Source organism: Nyctibius grandis, chromosome 4 (assembly GCF_013368605.1).
Source record: "Nyctibius grandis isolate bNycGra1 chromosome 4, bNycGra1.pri, whole genome shotgun sequence".
In the NCBI taxonomy this organism is placed as follows: domain Eukaryota; kingdom Metazoa; phylum Chordata; class Aves; order Nyctibiiformes; family Nyctibiidae; genus Nyctibius; species Nyctibius grandis.
Genome location: NC_090661.1, coordinates 13,991,524 through 14,014,641, shown reverse-complemented (window position 1 = coordinate 14,014,641; position 23,118 = coordinate 13,991,524). Strand labels below are relative to the sequence as shown.

Below are 23,118 nucleotides of genomic sequence, written 5' to 3'. Positions count from 1 at the left end.
CAAACCAAGACGAATGGCTGAGGTAAACGCAAGACAGGACCTACTCCAAAGCCCGAAGGATTTTAAGGGAAAGTGCAATCATGCTTCTGTTCAGAACAGCTGGCCACAAACCATTCTGTTTAAAAAAAAAGAAAAAAAAAAAAGGGGGAAAGTCTAATCAGTCATCTTTTAATGAGCTTGAAGAACTGATCTTTCTTCATTCAATTGTAAATCTTAATCCATTTTACTGAAACGGTCTTTGATTGTTATATCCATTCCTATCTCTCTCTCTCTGTTATTTTCTCTATCCTGCAACTCTGAAATACCATTTATTGTACAGGCTTACCCTGACTGGCTTCTTTTTGGGATTAGAAATCAGCACTTACAGCTTTCTTTAAAAAATAAGAGGGAAAAAGAAAGAAAAAAGGCCGCGTCATCTCTACTTAAAATTACTTCCTTTTCCATTACCACTTTCAGCAATTGCCATACTTTGCATCTTTTTTTTTTTTTTTTTTTTTTCTGTGAGAAAAATCAATTGTAATTACATGAGTATGTCTCAATGACCTGTCCTTTTTTGGGATGAAAGTCTTTATCTGATTAATTGGACTTCTCTGTCCTAATGCCTTCTCCAATCCCCTAGGTCCTAGGTGCCTTACTATCTTCATACAACATTTTCTGGCAAGTCCTTCATTTTGGCTAGTTCATACAAGACAGAAATCCTTCTAGCAGAGAAGTGGTAAAACTGTGATCCAAGTGTGTTATTTCATGTTTAAAGGAGCTTGAAGGGAAGATGAACCCAAGAGGAACAGGACACAGAATTTTTACTCAGAGTGACATCAGTATCACTTGCAATACAACTTGCAAAGATGGCAAAGCCAGTACAGTAAAGGTGTAGGGTCTGATTCTCAACATAATCTGACACAGCAGCACAGAAACACCATGGGCTGGTGAATTCAAACACTGCCAACTCCCTGAGGCACAATTCCTCAAAAATCCTCTTCTGAATATGGGGAAAAGCAATTTGTTACGGCCTTTAAACACATACAATAAATTCCTCTAACAGGAGCAGGAAGTCAGGAGATATATGGCTTCATCCATGAGTATTTCCTAGGTGAGACCATGTGACTTCCAACCCAGTTCTTCTTCCAGGATACAGGATGAGATGGGAGCAACCTTTAGTGAGTAACAAAAAAGGTGTCTTATGCCTTTTAATAATTTTTCTCAGAACAAATCAAGTATCTAGCTCAAAAATAAATTGCAAACCTATTCTAACAGCTCTGATTTGCCTTCTCTTTCATTATAGTGCCTTCCTCAACCTAGACAGTAGTACAACATAATGTTTGGATCAGCCATGAAGTTCATGTCACACATTTGAAGCAGCTTCTTACTCAAGTGATTTAATTTTGCTCTTGTACCCTGTGCTATAAAACGAAGATAAAAATCTACTTACCTACCGCCACATAATGCTTGGATAAATGCCATTGTAATGATGCTGCCTATCATCATTAAAATAAGCAGTCATTTCTCCAGAAATTATGAGAGTATATCTTACACTGAATAGTAATCTAATCAACAGAAAGTCTTGGTGACTTAATGGGATCACTTGCAAAATAAAGTACTGTGACAGTGACAGAGCATGCACTTAATAAGCAGCCTCTTCAGCGTAATGACTTTTGCACCTGTGAAAACAATTCCAAAGTGTGTAAAAACTGGTTCAACTTGTCATTCTCCCTTTCTTAAACTCTTTCTTGACTGCAAACCAACAGTTACTTGAATATGCTTTCCTGTATCCAAGCCTCTCCTTGCGGATCTAAATAATGCTAGCATGGCCAAAATGCCAAAGCATCCAGTGCTTACAATGAAATGTTAAAATAAATGCAAAAACAAAAAAGGGGGGGGGGGGGGAGAGGGTGCTAAATCAGTTAAAGATTAAAATTTTCTGTGAACTCCATCATCCTCGTTAATCACATTTTTCTGATAATATCAGACACTAAGTAGGCATGCAACCTGGAACTGAAATCTGAGCTCAATAGCACCAAGTACACAGGAACATTATTCTAGTTCATTCAGTTCTCTTTGGCACTACAAGTTAGTTACTCCCAAAACCCTGTTCACCACAACTATTTGCAGTACATGACTACTGAAAAAACAATGAACAGAAGATGACATGTATAGCCTCATTCCCCATGGGGCAGCGTGTTGACCAGCCTCATAGTAAATAATATATTCTTTAGAGAAATCTGATATTCCATGCACATTGTAACATATTGAGGACTCCACGTTACAGGGGGTTTAATCTGCTTACAGCTTATTATTAATGTCCATTTATTTTTGGTGGCGCTACTGTTAGCATTGCCTGAATTTAAAACATTAAAATATGGTCCCTAGAGACTTCCTTCCCACCTACATGACACACATCTGGCATTCCTCCTCTTCTCACTCCTCTCTCACACACCTTACAGCCTGTTCAGACCATTGCATCTAAGCCCAGACTGTGACTGAATCAGGAGCCATACTTTCCTTCTGTTCCTCCTTGCCCCCATGTACACATGCTGATCTTCACTTTCTCTCCAAGCTTTTGAGGCTGATACTGTCACTTGAAAGTATTCAAGCAGTACTTTCAGGGCAGTAGGAGTAGAGGGCATTTTTCCTCCACTCCCCAGGGTGCTCTTAACAACTATTAGATGTTGCTTAAGATTTTTGAAGTAATGCAGCTAAAGAAGAGGGTCTATCCTGTAGGAAAAAGGCCCTCACACTATCCAGAGTTTGTTGTGAACAGACAGATAAACGCTCAGATAGCCTAAACTTTTCAAATTAAAAGCCCGGTCGACAGGTAAGAGTTCTTGATTTAGAAGAACACTTAAGCTGTGCATAGCTTTGGTCCACATGGACCTACCTTCCCGAATCAGCGCCTGCAGTTCTAAACTCGGGGTAGGTTTGGTCAAACCTTACGCAGCAGCAACGGAAACCTTGCTGTAATTCCAGCCTCCACTGGGTGCCACTATTGCATAACGCGTGTGGATTATGCTGCATGAGTCAACAAATCGGCAAAAACGACTTTCAGCTTGCACTTCACTCTCATGAAGTTTTCAAACCATATTCAGAGAGTTGTCACTCATTTTTTATGTCCCTTAAATGCCGCATGATAATCCTCTAAGAGACAGAAATACAAGGAGGATTTAATTCCTCCTAGATCCCTACTGAGCTAAAAGGCTCAAACACAGAAGTGCTCAGATTCTTTCCCGATTTTGCACCTGCATAAGCCTTTTAGCCCCATGAGTGGATCTGCTCCTCCATGCTGACTGATAATCAACTTAGCACCCTATTTTGACCTATCATTTTTAACCTCTGAAGGGACAATAGCCACCTGTCTTCATCTAAAGTGCTTTGATGACAGTTTAACTACCATAAGGGTAAAACCTTACCACAAACCCATAGGTAACCTTAACAACACTCATTTAGTGAGTGTTCTTAAACTGTGTGCACATCAGAAGGATGGCAGTAATGCTGAAAATACATTATCAGCTTACCTTTGAATTTAATGCCAATTAAGGATTAGTTTTATGGAATGGATGCAATTTCCATTTGATGGTCAGTGAATATCCATGTCTTGTTAGATAACAAATTTCATTCAGGTGACTTAAGCCAGAATCCAAAACCACTGAACTTTAATGTTATGAATCACTTTTGAAAAGTCTGGCCAGACAATGTAGTCACCTTTAGTCCGTCTATTTCACATTATCCCTGCTCTCGGGTTTTGCTTTATTTCCTTTTCCCAGGCCTCAGATAAGCAAATAAATAAATAAATAAATAATATCAAGATTTAATTTCATCTTACCTAATGGAAGATTTTGAGAGCTTACACTAAACATGAAAAATTCTTACAGGCAAAAGACTGTTATAAGATTTCATGCTATCCTTCCATACTGGAATCATTTGTCATATTATTCATTCGACAGAACTGGCATAACCACAATTGTTTCAAGTTGCTGAAGACAGGGGAAGCAGCGTCTCAGTGTTTATGAAGCCTACCCTTATAACTTCTGGTCTTTCCTCTCACTCCTCTCAACACTCTTGTCTGGTAGACAGCTAGTGGCATTGATAACTACAGAAATTTATATAGCCATTGAACTTTGAAAGGATCTTAGCCTTTTTCTAGCAGAAATCCAAAATACTTTCTTGAAATTCTGCCATATTCTGACACAGATTTTCCTGCAAACAGAGGCTTATGTGACTCTGCCAATATCGGTTGTATTATCACAGAGATGGGCAAAAAAGAAGAACGTGTAAGCAGTTGTCTGGCAGTACAGGCTCCTCTAGGTCAAAGAAGATAGAGTAGGAAGAGAAAAAGAAAGAGACTATACGAAAAAACAGGGAAATCAGTAGAAGCAAACAGCAAGTAGACTGAGTCTTAATCTGACCCACAATTTTTTCACAGCCAGCTAAATCACTAGTGCAATCCAGCAAAACAGATCTGTGGTGCAGACCTGTAGGCAACAGACAAGCCCAATGCCCTGAAGTCTGGCCATTCCCGCATTGCTGAGAAACTCAGAACTGGCTGTTTGGGCTAAAGAGAAACAGTGACTCATTTGGTAAGGTAAACTGCTAAGTTCAAGGAATTCACCCAGGGCAGGAAATAGAACTACTTGCAAAAGATCGAGACAGAGGCAGCATTTCACTTTGCTACGGCAGCCCTGCTTGGGCTCTCTTCTCAGCATGCAGGCTGCTGTTTGTCAGACGTGTCAAACTGCAGGAATGACTATCATCCACGTAGTTGCTCCCATTATGCCTACTTATTGAATCATATTAAAAACAGCAGAAGATAAGACAACTATCTACCTGCTCTTTAAATTGATACATGGCTGTTAGACGTGTGCATGTGGACGTAAAGGAAACGTCACAGATGGGAAGAAGATCAGGTTTATAAATCAATTTGTGCTATCACAAAAGTAGAAAATCCCTCTCTTTCCATTAACAGCTGAACTGAAATTTTCTCAGTAGGAGAAAGGCCCAGTCCTACTTCCAGGAATCTAGAACATGCATATTCTTCCCTATCTCAGCAAAGGCTAAGGAAACTGCCTGTTCACAGCCACCAGAAATACGTTCCAAAGGGGTCTTGTTCTGCCTTCAGAGTTCTTAAGAGCAATGGTCAGGCTACCAGAAGACTTCAGCCTCAGCGTTGCTGTCTCATTTTACTCATTTGTTAGGAATTTTTTTTTTCTTTTCTTTTAGTTTTCATTTCTTTCTTTTATTTCACAAACATTAGTTAATCAGGGACTCTGGTCAGAAATGAAAGGACACTAAATGAATTTTATCTCAGCTAGACATGGCAGACTGCAGCATTGCTCACTATAGATGAAGATTTGTAGACAATAGACTGACCAGAGAACAATTTCATCACATGCATGTGAGGGTGTCATCACATGCAGATCTTGCATAGCTCTAATTGCACATCTTCACGTAACAAGAAAATTCAAGATATACACAGAAGATGTGTATTTCCTTAAAAAAAGATGGATGCATGAATAGGTGGGAGAAAAGGGTAAAAAGTCTCCTGAGAGCCAGATGCAGTGCTTTTAGCTGGTATCTCAACCACTCATTTGTAACTAAGGACGGCAGCGTAGGGAGTAGTAAAACCACTAAGACAGTTTCTGTTCTACAAAGGTATCACTGTTCACAGCCCCTGAGGTTAACAAGCAGACTCTATCACAAGCTCTGCCTTTTGGCAGTAGCTATCTTGCCTTTGGAGAGTTCAGCTGCTTCAGGAAGTTGCTTCCTTCTTCAGCAAGATTACAGAAAAAGTTAGAATCATAGAGTCGTAGAATCGTTTGGGTTGGAAGGAACCTTTAAAGGTCATCTAGTCCAAGCCCCCTGCAATGAGCAGGGACATCTTCAACTAGAGCAGGTCGCTCAGAGCCCCGTCCAACCTGACCTTGAATGTTTCCAGGAATGGGGCATCTACCACCTCTGAGCAACATGTTCCAGTGTTTCACCACCCTCATCGTAAAACATTTCTTCCTTATATCTAGTCTGAATCTACCCTCTTTCTGTTTAAAACCATTACCCCCTGTCCTATCACTACAGGCCCTGGTAAAAAGTCTGCCCCCATCTTTCTTAAAAGCTCCCTTTAAGTACTGAAAGACTGCAGTAAGATCTCCCTGGAGCCTTCTCTTCTCCAGGCTGAACAACCCCAACTCGCTCAGCCTGTATTCATAGGAGAGGTGTTCCACGCCTCTGATCATTTTTGTGGCCCTCCTCTGGACCTACTCCAAGAGATCCATGTCTTTCTTGTACTAAAGACTCCAGAGCTGGATGCAGTACTCCAGGTGGGGCCTCACCAGAGCACAGTAGAGGGGCAGAATCACCACCTTTGACCTGCTGGCCACGCTGCTTTTTATGTAGCCCAGAATACGGTTGGCTTTCCAGACTGCGAGCACATATTGCCGGCTCATGTCCAGCTTTTCATCCACCATACGCCCAAGTCTTTCTCTGCAGGGCTGCTCTCAATCCTTCATCAACCAGCCTGTCTTGATACTGGGGGTTGCCCTGACCCAGGTGAGGGACCTTGCACTTGGCCTTGTTGAACTTCACAAAGTTCACATGGACCCACTTCTTGAGCTTGTCCAGGCCCCTTCTGAATGGTATCCCACCCATCAGGCATGTCAACCGTACCACTCAGCTTTGAGTCATCTGCAAATTTGAGGAGGGTGCACTCAATCCCACTGCCCATGTCGTTGATGAAGATATTAAACACTACTGGTCCCAGTACGGATCTCTGAGGGACACTACTCGTCACTGATCTCCATCCGGACACTGAGCCATTGACCACTACTCTCTGGATGTGACCATCCAGACAATTTCTCATCCACCGAATAGTCCATCCATCAAATCCATCTCTCTCCAACTTAGAGAGAAGGATGTTGTGGGAGGGACCATGCTAAAGGCCTTACAGAAGTCCAGATAGATGACATCCGTAGCTCCTCATCTTCCATACCCTCCATTCTTTCTGCCAGCTCTTCTGCAGAGGGCTGGCTCAGGTCAGGGTAATCCACAAGGACTGTGTCCTGTTTGCGCTTGAAGCAATTGGAATCATCATAGACAGGAGGGGTTTTAGTCCTCTCTGATTTATTGCCACCAGCATGATGCATTTAACCTTCCTGACAACAGTGTGCTTGCTTCTTTGGATTTTGTGAATACCAGGGATCTGCTAGAAGCAACTGCTTCACTAGTATAGCAGAGCATGATGCTAGAAGCATGGTGTAAATGATGCCAGTATAACTAGGTTTATTTTTACAGTGCCCATCAGAGAGATGCTCGTTTCTCAGAAAATAATCTTCCTTTCTCTTTTTCTTCTTCATTTATATCTGCCTGGATCTGGAGGATGAAAGCCCCTTTTAGCATTCGTGCAAGAAGCCACCATGTAAGAAAAACATACATGACATAGGCTTTATCACTAAACAATGCAACAATTACATGCTTACTGTCATCCTGCTACGTAACTGCATGTTTTTCCCCGTGTGCTGTTTCCTACCCTGTGTGCTTGTCACCAGCCAGAGGACACTGCTGCAAAGACGTGCATGGAAGCTTAGCAAAGAAACTGCAGAACCGAAGCCATTAAGATACAGCTCTCCTAATACTGAAGAAAGAGCTCCTCCTGAAGGCAAAAACTGGGACCTGTGGCTCTACAAGTTATTTGAACTTTTCATGTGTTTGCATTGCATATAAGAAGATCAAACTTTCTTCTTACACTTGCACTATACTGAGCCCTAGGCCCAGAAAAAGGAATATACAATCCAAGGAGTGCAGTTACAGAGAAGCAAACAACAGTGCAAACAAGCTCCATTTACAGATGCGGAGGAAGTCCAGCGTGCAGGCAAGGCAGCAGTATGGGCTGGGGAATGACAGGAGGGTGATTTCTTGCCAGAGAATTGGCACTCTGCTTTGCATCACTTAAAGCAAGTAATGGATTTCAGTATTCATTGATAGACTATGATGGTCACTGCTTATGTTGCGTTATATTGGTAGGAACTCTGCCCATACCCTTTGTTTCTCTCCTAAACAGCTTGATTTAGGTGCAGATTTCTTCATGATGACATTTTCACCCATTTATTTGTATTTTGGGCCTAATCCAAAGCCTGCTGACATAACTGAAAGTTCCTTTCTAACTTCTGCTATGTCTCCAGAATGCAACACTTGGGTGTCTCTGCAAGAGTCCTAATGTCTTCTTGTCTGTCTGTGTTTAAAAGTGGGCTCATCTGGATCCCAGAAATTGGGCAGTATTGGCATGAATACTTCAGAAAGAGGATTTGGAAAGGAGGCCAAATTTTGCTCTTATGTACATCCCATGTAGCCTTGTAGACACTCAAAGGGGGATCTAAAACGTCTAGTGGTGAAGAAGTTGACCTTCTCTATTAAATGTGCCATCAAATTCTATGTCATTACTGCAACTAAATAGGGCATTTAGAAAAACAAAACTTTGCTAATAGTTTCCCATATTTTAAGAGATAATACTGGATAACTGACTGTGCACAAGAATTAACAAATCACACAGGGAGTTTCCCTAAGAAACAAGGTCTGTAAGAAACAAACCTCTTGCAGTGGGTTACTGTAAGACATGTATGAAAATATAAATATTGGAGCTTTTTAATTTTGTTAGTATCTTAAGAGTGTAAAATTATTTTCTTGTGATTGAAACTAACAGTTTATTTCAAATAAAAATTCTTGTACTCAGTGACATAAAAATTAGGTCATCTGGCGGTTATATACAAAGTATAAAGGGGGCACACATACATGCCTAGTATGGCAGGATTCTCGGTATTAGGAGATCATGTCAAAGGCCTTATAGAAGTCCAGATAGATGACGTCTGTAGCTCTTCCCTTGTCCACTAATGTAGTCATTCCATCATAGAAGGCCATGAGGCTGGTCAGGCAAGACTTGCCCTTGGTGAAGCCAAGTTATTGTGGAACCCTTCCCACACCTCTTTGAGAGAACAAAGTGACAAAGATGAGCTCTTATAAAAACTGGAAGGACTTCTGCCTTCTTAATTCCACCTGCTGGTCCCATAGGAATTCCTTCCACAAGACCTCATCTCAGCTGAAGGTCCTTGTCAGATCAAACTTTTACTTGAAGTCTAAAAGCTAGTGAAGTTAAACAAAACCAGCTATGCACAACAAGATCTAAGACACAATCTTCAGGATTTCAGATTACTTCCAAATTAAAGAATAACACTAAACATCTAGCTCAAGTTGCCAGCTCAGGTTTCTGTCAGCCCTGATTAATCTAGGGACTTCACCTACCTACCAAAACACAAGCTGGAGGGGGAAGCCCGCTATTTTATGACATGCAGCAAAGTATCTCTGAAAACTGAGGCTGATTTTGCATATTGGTATGCCCTGGTCCATACAAAAACTTGCTTGTCCATTCCCAGGGGTGACAAATGAATAAATTGAAAGCCCTCTGAAACGGAAAAGCTCTAGACAGTACCAGCAAGGAAAGGAACAGTCAGTGAAAGAGCTGTTGTCTGAGAACTTAATGATAAGCAAGAGAAGTAAGATACAGTAAATATAAAAGCAATGCTGTTAGATGTTTAGTTTTTCAAAAACAGGATTATTATCTTAAACAGATGAGATTGTTTTTCCAACAGCTCTTTAAATGTTTTCAAAAATGCTTTATGAAACATAAAGTTCTAGTATAAATTGGGCAGAGTGCCCGATCTAAGTGGTTTCCTGCAAAAAAGCCTAAGCAAAAAAACCATTATACTGATGCACAAACATGCATCTACATCACCTGCCATTAATTATTATTTAACCTTCACTTTTTAAGAAATACAGGGAGACATATATATCATGGGTGAGCTTCAGCTAAGCCACATGGCACCTCTTATGTCATTACAAATGTGAGGTAAGAAAAAACTTATTCAATTAACTTCCTTTGTTTTTGTTAGAAGCATATGCAGGATACTTTACCTGAGTAATTCAATACTTCCAGCCCTGACTTAAAATGCATGTCACAAGCAAAGGATACTAAGTTTCAGCTAATTAGTCAGTTAGCTTACAGTGGGTTTGATTTCTTCTGTTTCTTTTTTACAACTAGCTCTGGGAAAACAACTCAGCTCCAGCACGAGTTAGCATTTGGTCCATGTGACAGTCAGAATATACCAATACTGACAGGAAAACTCTGAAATAGTTTAGTGTTTATATAATGCTGCTTTGGTGAGACAGTTAAACTGCTAAGCACTCATTTAAACCCAGCAAATCTACTGGTAGAAAGTTTAAGTAATAGTGGCCAGTGCTAGAACTGGTCAAAGCTGTTACCATAAAAAAGTTTCCCGTACGTACTTTTTCCCTGCTTTATAAAGTGTTTTCTTACTTTGTTGCAGTGACAGGTACTGCAGAGGAGAAAAGACAAAAGAGGTTTTGAATCATATATTTTTGAACATAATTTTTCCAAACATTGTGTAAAAACAAACAAAAAAACACAAGCAACTGTGTAAGTATAAGATAAGATTTTTGCAAAATACATATTTGTGAATTTCCCTCTCAGTAACAATATCCAGAGCTTGCACATTTTGGGAGCACTGCTGGGACCTGATTTGCAAAAGTTCCTTAGTACCTGCACCTAGAAAAAGTTTCCTAGCTTACACGTGCACTGAACGCGGTGTCACAGCAGGGCTCTTACAGCTTCACTGCCTAAGCAAGTATGAACACTGATGAGTGCTGTGATGCAAGAGGCTTGTTAAGCCCATGTTGAACCCAAGGAAGGGTAGTAACATTCACAGGAGTACAAGAATTACAAAAGTGGTTTTGGAAAAGAGCCAAGGTCTAAGCTAAGCGTCAGCTGAGGTTTATGTATTTTGCTAGTTTGAACTACTACTGAAAAACAAGCCCAAGGAAGTGGTCAAGCTGAGAAGCTAACTCAGAATACAGACGCTCTTGTAAGGAAAAGCAATTTTCTGCAGTGCTCTCCAGTCCTAACTCTCACGCTAATAGAAGACCAATATTTATTAGCAGATCAAAGTAAGGCAGTCACTTTGTATAGCAGCCTCCATCATGTTAACCTCAGGTATGACTGAGATCAGCTCATTTATGGATGAGTTAAAAACTCCAGCAGATGGAACATACAGAGCTATCTGTTTCCAACATGCCCCAAAGAAAAGAAATATAAATCACCTGGAACCAGGAGAAATTATTTTGTATTTTTGAAGGGTTTGGTCATTCAGTACTTCTGTAAGTGTAGTTTTGTATTAGTGAGGAATTCCATAGGTGCAGTTAGATGAATGAAGAAAGAATTTTCTCCTTTTGCTTTTTAGTAATGTGAATCTGAGAGTTCAGTCCTTCAAAATTAAATTTGTGTCAAAATTTTGAAAGTCAACATTATGCAAGCAGGAATAGATATACAAGAAACCACACAGAGCACCAGAAAACTCTAAAAGTCATAGTTAATTCAGGCAGGAAAATCAATGTGGCAGAAGCCTTAGAAGGGAAGATAATGCTAGTACTGAATTCTGAGGCTCCAAAGGTGTTTAAATCCCTGTTTTGTAACCAAATCTATGTACATACACTTTTCTTCCCACGGAGGTCTCTGAAATCAGTGGGGTTTTAGACCAGGTCAAAGGTCAGCCAAACAAGAAATGGAGGCTCTGAGCAGTGAACTCTTTGGACTTTTCTAATGAGTCACAAAAATCATCAACAATACTGTGTCGTGAAGTCTGCAGCAGGATGGGTCAGTTAGATGAGCGTATCTAATTTCAGCAGAGATTTTGTGAGGCGGGAGCTATCTGATGTGCCTGTTTCATTTAATAAGTATTTTCACCCCTTTCTCTCCTCACAATTTATTATGGCTAGAGCTAAGCTATTTAATGCATACAACGTAAGCACATTCAGTATGTGTGTTTACATATGGGTACAAATACAGATATGAGATGCAACGGTTTCCTGCTGAGTGAGAAGAAAAGAATTATTACAAAAGCTACTCATCTGGCAGGTCTTTCTGTAAGACCATGTCTTTCCAGTTACTTTTCTGCCTTTATCAGGGACAGGAGGGATATTTGAGGTCCAAAATAGCTCTCTCCCTGCAGTCTTTTTAAATGCTTCAATTGATTCTCATTAATCTCTGCCTTCAGTTTAGGAGCTGAGTAAGCTGCTTCTTTCATCTTAAAATTAAATTTGGTTGATAGATCATTATTATTATTATTAGGTAGGGAAAACCCACCTGTCATTTGATGTGCTGGCATCTGTTCCTTCAGACGTCATTCTTGGTTCATTTGCTGCCCTGATCATTGTCATTGCTTTAAGCAATATTTTAAATCATTACAGAAAAATCATCATCTGGTGATTTCCAAATTATTTTTCATTTATAAAATTCTCTTAACATTCTGACTTTTGAAACATAAATCTAGAGCTATTTGGAGTGCTTTAAATAAAATACTTAGTGAAATATAAAATCAATAGATAGCATAAAATACCAACATAACTGACTGCAAAAACCATGTGTAAATTATATGGGAGCCAAACAAGTGCAGAGTGGTAACCTGGCACCAGCTCAAATTTTCAAAAGAAGTTGGAGGGAATAGCAATCTACAGGCACTGCTCCAATTTGATCTTGCACATTGAAGTGTACACCTCAGTAACCTGGCATAGTCTGAGGACTTTCCTTTTCAGCTTTCAAAATATATATCAATGAAACTTATCTTTTTAAAACAAGAAGAAAAAATCTCTGCACTCTCCTGCACCTCAGCTAAAAAAATAGAGGTGCATAAAAAGACAGAGCTGAAGGGTAGATGAGAAGAGAGGTTGTTCCTCCTAGAGTGACTGCATCATATAGGGGAATCAAATGCCAAAGTACACCTAATTCTATCAGCTGTCACTCTGCCTGAATGCTGCTCTGGAGCCACGAAAAAAATACAACAGAGCAGTGGCAAGATTTACTCTCAGTACATCATTGATAATACCTGAATGCCACTGCAATGCCTTGTCCTGATCAGGTCTTACTGAAACATGACAGAACCTGAATAAAACAGGGCTGCTTTGACTCCTATGAAATTTTTGCATGTGGACATGTTATCACAGATCCATGCTTAAGCAATATGCTACTTCAAGCACAGGACAAAGGGAAGCAAAGACTAAGTCTGTGGGTGACATAGAAGGACTCATACTAAATGCAAAAGACTTGAAGTGTTCATTGTTGGGTTAGAAGACAGCTCACACTTTTGTTATCGATTTATAGACAGTTTATGTATCAGTTCATAGACTGCCTGCTCTGCCTCTTACGGAAAAGACAGACAAGATTTGTCAAAAGGTCTTGTACCTATTTGATCTGAGACTGAAAGTTTTCCTTTGTTGCACCGCACTATGTGTTCAGTGATCACCAAAAGAATGTTTACTCTGTGAAATTTATTGCAGTCTGAAACCTCAAGTCAGGAACAGACTGAGAGATGTGCATCTCTGTTGACATTTTTAACAGGCAGTGGTTCTCTTGTTTTTAAATTACTCACATGCTTAAGGCTAAGTGCACGTGTGTATATGTTTGCAGAGTCTGAGCCAGGCTTAAGGCTAAGTGCATGTGTGTGTATGTTTGCAGAGTCTGAGCCAGGCCTGGTATCTAATTGAGGATCTACTGATAAACCACAGAATCTGTATGCTCCAAACGGCAGCTATTCACCAACTCCTTAGCTAAGTCTCACATTGTCTTACTTTACCAGTATTATCAAAATGTTTATCTTTAGTGCTACGATTGCTGGCTCCTTTCTCCCTCTTCTAAAATCTATAATATGATTAAAGGGAAGCAAGGTTTGTAAAGAGAGGTAATATCTTTTATTAGAGAAACTGATACATATCTCCTTAGACCATCAGGGCTACAACAACACAACCACTATAATTTAATTAGTCATTTTAACAGAATTGGAATAATGGCAGTGACATCAGCCAAAGCATTCTGTATATACTTTTTTCCTACAGAGATCTGGCGATGCCCCATAATCCTGCACTAACATGTCTGTCTTTATTCAATTCCATGTCTCTTGAATAGTAAGTCCATCAAAAAAACCCTTGCTTTTTTCTTTGCATGATGAAGTGGGTAACACCATAAAGCAAACAAATTTTAGTATGCTGTGTAACTGGCAGAAGGTTTTCAACAGACCAAATGATATTGCAGAGATTAGCTGCTAGTTGGTTTTGGTTTTTTTGTTAGTTGTGGTGGTGGGATGTTTTTTTTTGAGGGGGGGTGCAGGTAGGGTTTGAGGGGTTTTTGTTTGTTTTTTTAAAAACATAATTTCACGGTAGTTTTCAGTATTCAGAAACATGTCCCTTCCATGACTTCCAAAGCATTTTGCCTGTCGCATCTGAAGATGGTCAGATGCTGCAACAGCCTAAGAAGTCTTGCTACACTTGCCTGAGATTGTGCTGAAAGAAGCTGCATTTACTAATTATGTATACATAGCTGCATAATCAAGAGGTAACACTTGAAACACCACCTAATATATACGAAGCCAGCAGTTGAGGAAGGGCAGTTCCTGCACTCTCAGATATGATTTAATGAATCTTGCAGGGGCTTTGACAGAAATGTAATTTGCCAAACCCAGCACATTTTTCACTGCCAATTAATTAAACAGCCTTACTAAGAAGTGGTGTCCGGTAAATTAAAGAGCTACAAGCCTAGAACTTTACATTATCTAATTGTACCACAAACTCAGCTACTGAAATTGATTTGCCTGGTTATCAAAAAGGCTATGTGAAAAAGTTGTTCCCCACACTATTCCTTAAGGTTGACTTATACTTCTGTCTCATTGTAGCCCTTCATTCTCCTGTGACCTACACAATTACCTAGTGACAAGTGTGAGACAGTTCCCAACTCCAGCTATCAATGACACCACATTTCAGTGTGCTCTGCACTGCATGTCAAAAGTTGACTGAATTAATCTTTAAAGGGTTATCCTCCTCTCTCAAAATTCAGAACAACAGAAATATTTTTATTTGTTCCTGCTTACTGTTCATAACTTCACAAGCGTGATTTCAAAGCCTGGTTACAAACAGCCACAGAAGTTGAGCCAAAACAATGTTCTCAGATGAAAAAAGTGCATTATGCAAATCAGAAGAGTTGACTCTTCAGCCAAAGGGTTGTAAAAAGAACACATCACTTGAACTCTTTTCATCTAAATCATCTCATATGCTCTCAACACATAAGCCAGTGTTCTGTGATTTTAAGCACGTAGAAAGAAAGCTTCCAGTCTCTTCCTGTCTGTGAAGCTTCACAAACACTAGTTTGGGGAGCAAACAAGAATGATATTCCCCTTCATAGAACAGTGTTGAGAATGTGTTTGCCAACATAACCCATGAAAGACTCAGAAAGGATTATAACTTTGTGTGTTACCTGTTTTTGTGGAAAGAGACAAGAGAAAGGCCCCTCAACAACTTATCCCCTTCTAATGACTCCTAAAAGTCCTTTATTTTGCTGTTAATACCCAGCCTTGCCCTATCTCACTCACGACACAGAAGAATATGAAATTTGACTTTCTGTGAATTAAAACTAAATTTTGAAACATATGGTTTTCTTGAAAATATTTTTTTTAAATAAATGCTTAATCTTTTAAGCTGTTGAATTCAACTCATTTTAGAATAAAATATCTATGTAATTTTTATCATCTTATAGGTCCATCTAATCCCTTGTTCTGAAATTAACTGGGTTCAAAACCACTGAAGTAGGCCATAAGAATTTTTCATTAACCAGAAGAAATTTTAACACAAAGCTCGTCTCTGAAGAGTGAGAGAGGCTGACAAGCTGAGGCAGACCTCTGCGCTTCTTAAGATCTTCTCATTGCCGTAAGTGCTGTGAATAAGACACTAGTTGCCATAATTTAAAAAAAAAAAAAAAAAAAAAATCAACATTTCACTGCTTCTCATAAAGCTGCACACTACTCTGCACTTCTTAAAAGAAGCAAACAACCTGCAGACATGCTTTTAAATGTAGCCATCTATGAGTCTCTCCTTTCTCTCACACACCTTTTCTAGGAGACCGTTACTAATGTTCTACTTCCCCTGGTATGTTGCATTTGGAATATTCAAGTATGAAGACAGCTATAGAGTTCATTCACATCAGGCAAATTTGTCATCTCTTGTATGGTACAAAGTTTGTTCCATCATATACCAGGTACTACAAAAATAAAAACATTCACGATTGTGGAGCAGTCATATGCTGTGACAATGAAATCCATGGGCCGCCAGCTAACTTCTGTGTTCAGATTTTAGAATTGGTGACTATACCCTCAATACCAGGTCATCCAAGCCCTCATAATCAAGGCCTTCTCCACTTCTGTCTCACCCTACAGCTATATGAACTTTAATGGTTTTAGCAGCTGAGATTTAAGGCAACACATATACTTCATCTGAAACAGAGTTAATCCCTGGTTTTGACTGAGGTTAATGTTTGAAACTGAAATCAACTCAGATTCACCCAAAAGCTATGAATAAGTTGTAGTTGCAGGTTCTGTGATAAACATTTTATTTAATTCCCACCAAAAGTTTGTTTCTCATATATATCATTGACAGACTACATCCCCATCATGCAGAAATTATTATTGTGTATAAGATCGTGGTTGTTCTTAAAAATCTGTCTGGGTTCACAATGAACAATAGATTTTTAGGTCCCTCATGTTTAAGAAGTCTTCATGAAATTCATTCAGTTTCCCAACCACAAAAATTGTATGCTTTGTATTTGCTTCCCCCTTCCTCAGATTCTTTTTCTGGAGGTAAGTAATTTGATGTAATGTGCTTTAAATGAAGTATTCAAAGCAATTTATAGTCTATACCTAGGCAATTTTGCTTAAAGCACAGTGATGAAAGCTGTGTCATTTGTTAAAAAGAAGGTTTTATTATTTAAAGTAACAACTGTTGTCACCAGTATCTCTGGAATACCTTCTCTTAATGAGTTGATTCCAGGTGTCTTGCTTTCTGGAGTAGTTTAAATAGCGTAAGTAAACGTACACTGCACAGTGTTAATATTTAGGCAGCTGCTTGAATGACTATTTTTATAAATCATTACGTTTTTTGCGGCAGTTGAGCCTTGATCTAGGTCCCAGCTGAGTTGCAGCTGTTTAATGTAATAATGTTTCACGTGCACGGTAAAAGTTGCAGTACATTGCACTATTTGTTTGCTATTTATTTCTGAACTCTGCAGGTTTGTTATTGCAGCAGGAAGTTTGCCTCAGTGAAAAATCACAGAACTGAGCTTCAGCGTATGGCAAAAATTGGAAAGCCATGCCTTTTAGCACCAGTCAACAACAAGCATTGTATGGGCAGACCTGAAGCAGAGAAACTGCCGCAGTCTTTAGGCTTTAACGAGGCTGCAGGTCAGCATGCATATAGGAGACACTTTGTTTAGAGCGCTCTGCAAAACAAGGGCCTAATGCAGCCTCAGGAAGGGAAAGGGCTGAAGAACTGCTGTAGGCAAACAATGTGCTAAAGATGTATGATTGTATTCAAATACAAACCCTTTTTCCAGGCAAAGTTGCTTCATGTTGGAGACAATATCTGTTAGATTTCATGTGTCTTGATAATGAAAAAGGTATTTGAAGTACAGTTATTTCCAATGTAATTTGCAGGATATACATTATCAGACAATCAAGATCACAATTTGTTTATTACTTTAAGTTGCATGAAATGCATGTTAGTCTATCCCAACTCTGTGCCTTCAACAGTCCCTCCTACATGGAAATCCTTGAGGTGAATTAAGTTTTCAAAGCACACTCACTGAAGGTTCAGATACTCTTTCCTCCAGAATACTCAACAAATGTCTATGTTGAGAACCAATCTCCCACTACATGACTATATTTCTCTCCTGAACCTGCATGTGCAGCACTAACACTGTTCTTCAGTTTCCGGTCATGCTCACCTCCCCCAAACTCCTTTCAGTTCTTCTATTTTTAGTGATTTTAGTTATTTTCTGTATTATCAATCACCTGTATTTTATACTGTCTCTCCATAAACTCTGGAATGCCTAGACCAAAAATAACCATCCTTTCTAATGCAGTGAGATTTCTCCCAAAAACTTTGCATGCTCAAGTGCCACAATACACAGATTATAAATCTCTCTTGGGTACAGGGACAGGCAGCTACAGGAATAATGCAAAGGAGGAAAATTCTGATTGCTTTTCCAGGGTCTCTCCACTCCTCTCTGAAGTGGGACTGGTCAGGCAGCTGAGACCAAAGAATGATCTCAAACCTGCTGATGTCGCAGTGGATCATGAAGTTAAAGTGTACCAAACAACCGGATATCCACAAGCATCTTGAAGCACCAAAATTACCACTTTTGGAGCACAGGTTACATAGAACAACACTTATTTACACACAGTCTTCAGTCACAAAATGAGACTATTTCTTCACTGTCTTTCTACTTTATTTGCCTGACTAATTTGTTACTTTTGAGTTCCTGGAGCTCTGTAGTTCAATGTACAATAAAGTAACAGTACCTTTTAAAAAGTCAGTAAAGTACTTGCAAGTGAAAGAGTCAATATTCTAAACTGGCGTTTTAACGAACTGATTTTTCATTACTGTACATACAGCCAACTAGATTCACCTAAAAGAATACAAACTAGTCATTGCAACAATTACTTGGTCATTGTAATTATAGCAAAGATTAGTTTGTTTATCAAGATGATGAAAAAGTAATAATGGCTTTTTCAAGTGTGCTGGTAAGAGAGTATTGCAGATATATATTTAAAGATGCGTGAATGGGAAGAATAAGAACTATTTTTTTTTAAATTGAGGAAAATATTTTTGTTTAAAATAGGCAATTCTCTACATCTTTAGAAATGAGCACTCAATTGTTACTTTCCTTCATCAGTAAATGAGGACAGTATTTCCACATTGCAATCCAAAAAACTCACTCAAGACAAATGGTTTAAACACAGTATAGCATCCTTCACATTAAATTTGCACTAATTATAAAGAAAGCCTAGTATTCAGATATCTTAAAACCCAAGAAAAATGTTAAAAAACTCTCTACTTGGATTGCCTCCTGTGAACTACTGACTTCTTTGCTTGCTTTCTAAATAACATCTACATAAACATAGATGTTCTTGTTACCTTCTTGCCTTGCTACTGATTTGGCAAGATCAAAGAGCATTGGATAAATAAACGATATTCCTAATGTCTTTAGTAATTAAGCACTGCAATTACTGCAGAAAGTATAGCACCACATTTTAGCTCACCTCCCAGAAAAATGTTCCTTTAGAAATTATAGCTCTTGCTGTTTTCTTTTAAGTGGCCTTTTAAACACTTTAATGGTCATGAAATCTAACTGAAAAATAGAGGGGGTGGGGTTTGTTAGGGTTTGTTTTTGGTTTTGTTTTTTTTTTTTAATCTTGAATTACCTAATCTGAATTGTTTGGAGGCCAAGCTTTATTTGTTTGAATGCAGTTTCTGTCATTAAAAATCAAGTTCAAATTGCACTGATGTTTTTAATGCACTAGGTGGCATAATGATATTCACATTAGAGCAAATTAAATGCTTCACCACCACCCAGGTACTTAGTTGGATAATAGAGGCCACCCTTTCTGCCAGATAAGTAGTCCTATGGTAATTTCTGTGATGATAGGAATGCTAATATTGTTAACCTTCTTTTTTGTTCTTTGCGAGAGTACTTCAAATTTTAAAAGAAAAAAAAATCATTCTTATTTAAAGAAGACAATATAAAAAACTGGAGTGCTGTTCTTATCACAATACTGGTCATCTGATCCATGCACTTTCCATTGATTCCCTATAGTCAGAATATCTTGTTGCTTCTAAATAGGTGTGCAAGAAGGGTGAAAAGAGAGTACAAAGAATAGTAAAACTTTCTTATTTACTATCCTTCCTCAGCTCTATAAACTAGCAAACCTGGGCTGTCACCAGCTGATAGATTATTTGCAGATGACATAGCATTGTACTGACCTGTGTTGTTTAACATCCATTAGCACTTAGAGGGACATTAACCTCCTTGCAGAGAAAATGTCTTTGTTTCTTTTGATATATGAAATATCCCATTCTCCCCCACCAGAAACCCAGGCATGTACTGGACCCACATAGCATATGGAAACACAGGTTTAGGCAAAGGAGCTGATAAAGTGATAACCAACTAGTCCTGTCATAAACCTGTCTGTTCAGCCAGATGAGTAGGATTAATGTCCAGCCCCTCATGTTGCAGACTTAGGTTTTGCCAATATGTGATTTAAGAATTGAAGACCTGGGTAAAGGTCTACTGAACTACTCATGAACTACTGAAAGCATGGGTAAGGATTTCAGTTAAAAATCCTTTAAATCCTACTCTAACCCTGACTGTGACAAAGTTTACCCTGAGCAATTTTACTTCTGACCAACATTAAAGTAGATCAAAGACACGAGCTTGAGAGTTATCACTTTTTCTAGGACTCGTTTCATCAGCTTTCACATGGGCCACATTAAATGCATGTTGACACTGCCAGGAATTGGACCAGGTGAGTTGAATCAACCTTTTCCACTTCTAACTCTATTAATTCCACTGTTATAGTGGACATAATGAAAGATCCTTCTAGACTGTTTCGGGTGTCAGTCTGAACCAGCATTATATCAAACAAAATTTAAGTCATCTTCATTTACTGTGAGCTCAGAGACTTGCCTTTTGCTGCAGATGTTCTGTCATGGTTTGCTTGAATTCTGGGCAGTAAATTACAAGATACATCAATGTAAAGTGGCAGTGAAATCATTTATCATTAACTTGAAAAGGCCATTATTCAGCAGTGGAAGATGACTATTTTATGAAATACAAAGGATGAGATCATGATTTAGTGACCAGAAGTGTTCATTTTCCAAAACACAGCAGTATGTAGTGAGAGTGAGAAAGGAATAGAGCCTAAGCAGTTGACATAATTTTATCTGGATAATGTTTTGATATTTGCCATCCCAGGTAAAATTGGCTTTTATGAGACTTGTTGCTGATTAGCAGACACATTTTTCTATTGGCTAGCTGCTATATCTGTCCCAGTGCAATTACAACTCTCACAAGTTACTGCAGTACCACAAGCAAGTGCCCTACCTGAGTGTTAGGAAAGGATTTAAAGAGGTATACATCTATCTATGTTTTAAGGGTTGTTGGAGTTTTTAAACAAACACTTCAGAGAGTACAGAAATTACAATTTCCCTTGTTTTGTGACGTATTCACTAGCGTATTTACCTGCTTTATGAAAATTATCCCCACTTAGCTTATTTGTACAAGCAACTGAATAGGATAACGTTATTGCTGGGACTAATTTTACAAAGACTGAAGATGTGTTCAGCACAGAAAAAGTGAGCATAGTGTGGAGCACAGTATCAAACACCATCAAGTTATCAATTCCTAGAAGAGATTAAAGACATGACTTCTCTGTTTTATGACACAGTTGGTAAAGAATACTGAAGTGCCTACCTTTTCCAGCTGGTGCATCCCTTCCTCTACACAGCAAAGGGATGCCAGTGTTCTCAGCGTCTGGGGATAAAGGCACCTGAAACAATCCTGGCGACAGATCTTAAAGAGAGCAACTACACCTCCTTCCTGCAGGGGAAAAGCAAAAATCAGAAAAGCAGCACCGAATGTTTCCCTGGTATTTAACTGAGATTGGGAAGGGGGGCAGATTCCTTTAGTAATTTATCCAAATTAGCTATCATCACAACACCAACAAAGATGATGTTAAGCTCACACAGAGAACTCAAGTTGATTAATGCTTATACACTAAGTGATGAAAAAGTAATATAGCCTCAGTGGGAGGTGTGCTTAAGCAATTGACTTTTACCCATTACAAGCACAATTTAAATTAAACTTGACATTCATATGAAAATTACAAAGAATTATCAATAGGCAGCAATTAGAGTAACATTTAAGTGACAGTTCAACCATATGCTATTAATTTAAAACAGATTTTTGTTAGCATCTATTTCCCATTCCTCTACACTTCTGATCTCTGTACAATATTTACTTAATGCTAAAATCTGAAAGAGAAGGTTGAAGAGCTACTGAAAATAATGTGGAAATAAGTGTCAAGTTCTATACAGATACAATCCATGTCTTCATCCTCTAATACATAAAATTTTCGTTCCTACACTTTTTTCTTTAAATGTGGCAATAATGACAAAGATTTGAGCATGTATACATCCTTACAGTAGCTATCCTTAATCATTTCCAACACGGCTTGTAAACATATAAATGTTAGCAAAGTTCACGTAATAAATGGGAAGATATAAATAAATGCAGACAATATGTGCACTTCATGTGGTGAGGTTTTTTTGGATGGTCCTACATTTCAAAATGTTATGCCATCAGGTAGACTGCAGATGCCTTATACTATTTAAGAGCAGGCATATAATGAAGAGGAAAGCATTTAAAATATTAATCTCAGACTAAAGTATTCAGATTACAGTAGTAAATTAAAAATAGTTGGAATCACGGACCAAGTGTAATATAAAGCCTTCTTTTTAAGCCTGTTTCAGTAGCTTCTATATAAAAATATTTTTTCATATACATAGAAATAATCTTTTTCTCCTCAGCCATTTGTGTTATTTGAAAGCTCAACAGGTTGTACTGACATAAAACCTCTGGACTACAATTCAGACTTCACTCATTTTCAGAATTCTACTTTTTTGTACTAGTTCTTCTGGAATAGAGAATAATAGAGCAAGTAAAGCTATCTATTCAGTCTAACAAAAATATATACCGATTTATAAGAAAATTAGAATTAAACAAAATTAAGACCTGAATATATTTTCAAGATAGAAATTTTATATTATGTCTTTGCACATGCATATGTAATTTCTGTGCGAACAGTGAAAACAGTAGGCTTACTGAGGTTTGCTAAGAGTAAAATTTATTTCTGGAATTCTAAGAAGTGCACATGTATCTGTATGAGTTCTTTTATATCTAGTACTGCTATATATAGCCTACTGCAGAAAGACATTTCTGAGCCTTTAAAATAAAAAGAGGCAGTGCACTAACAAAAAAAGTTTCAGCCATATTTTTCCTTCCACAAAAGGATACTGATATTTCACCCAAGCAGTAATTAAATTATCTATGAAAAAATATAGAAAAAAAGCTATTACAGTGCTGTCCCCAAACCTAAGGTAACTAGGATTTTTATTTTATTTTATTATCAGTTTGAAAGT

The 23,118-nt window shown here is 38.5% G+C and overlaps 1 protein-coding gene across 1 annotated transcript in view; it reads right to left on the bottom strand.

Annotated features, from left to right (window-relative positions):
- INSC (INSC spindle orientation adaptor protein) overlaps nt 1-23,118 on the bottom strand; it is a 145,458-nt gene that overhangs the window by 30,680 nt on the left and 91,660 nt on the right. The window contains exon 7 of the mRNA XM_068399454.1: nt 21,392-21,517. Within this exon, the coding sequence (XP_068255555.1) occupies nt 21,392-21,517 (126 nt within the window). The remainder of the gene's footprint in view (nt 1-21,391; nt 21,518-23,118) is intronic.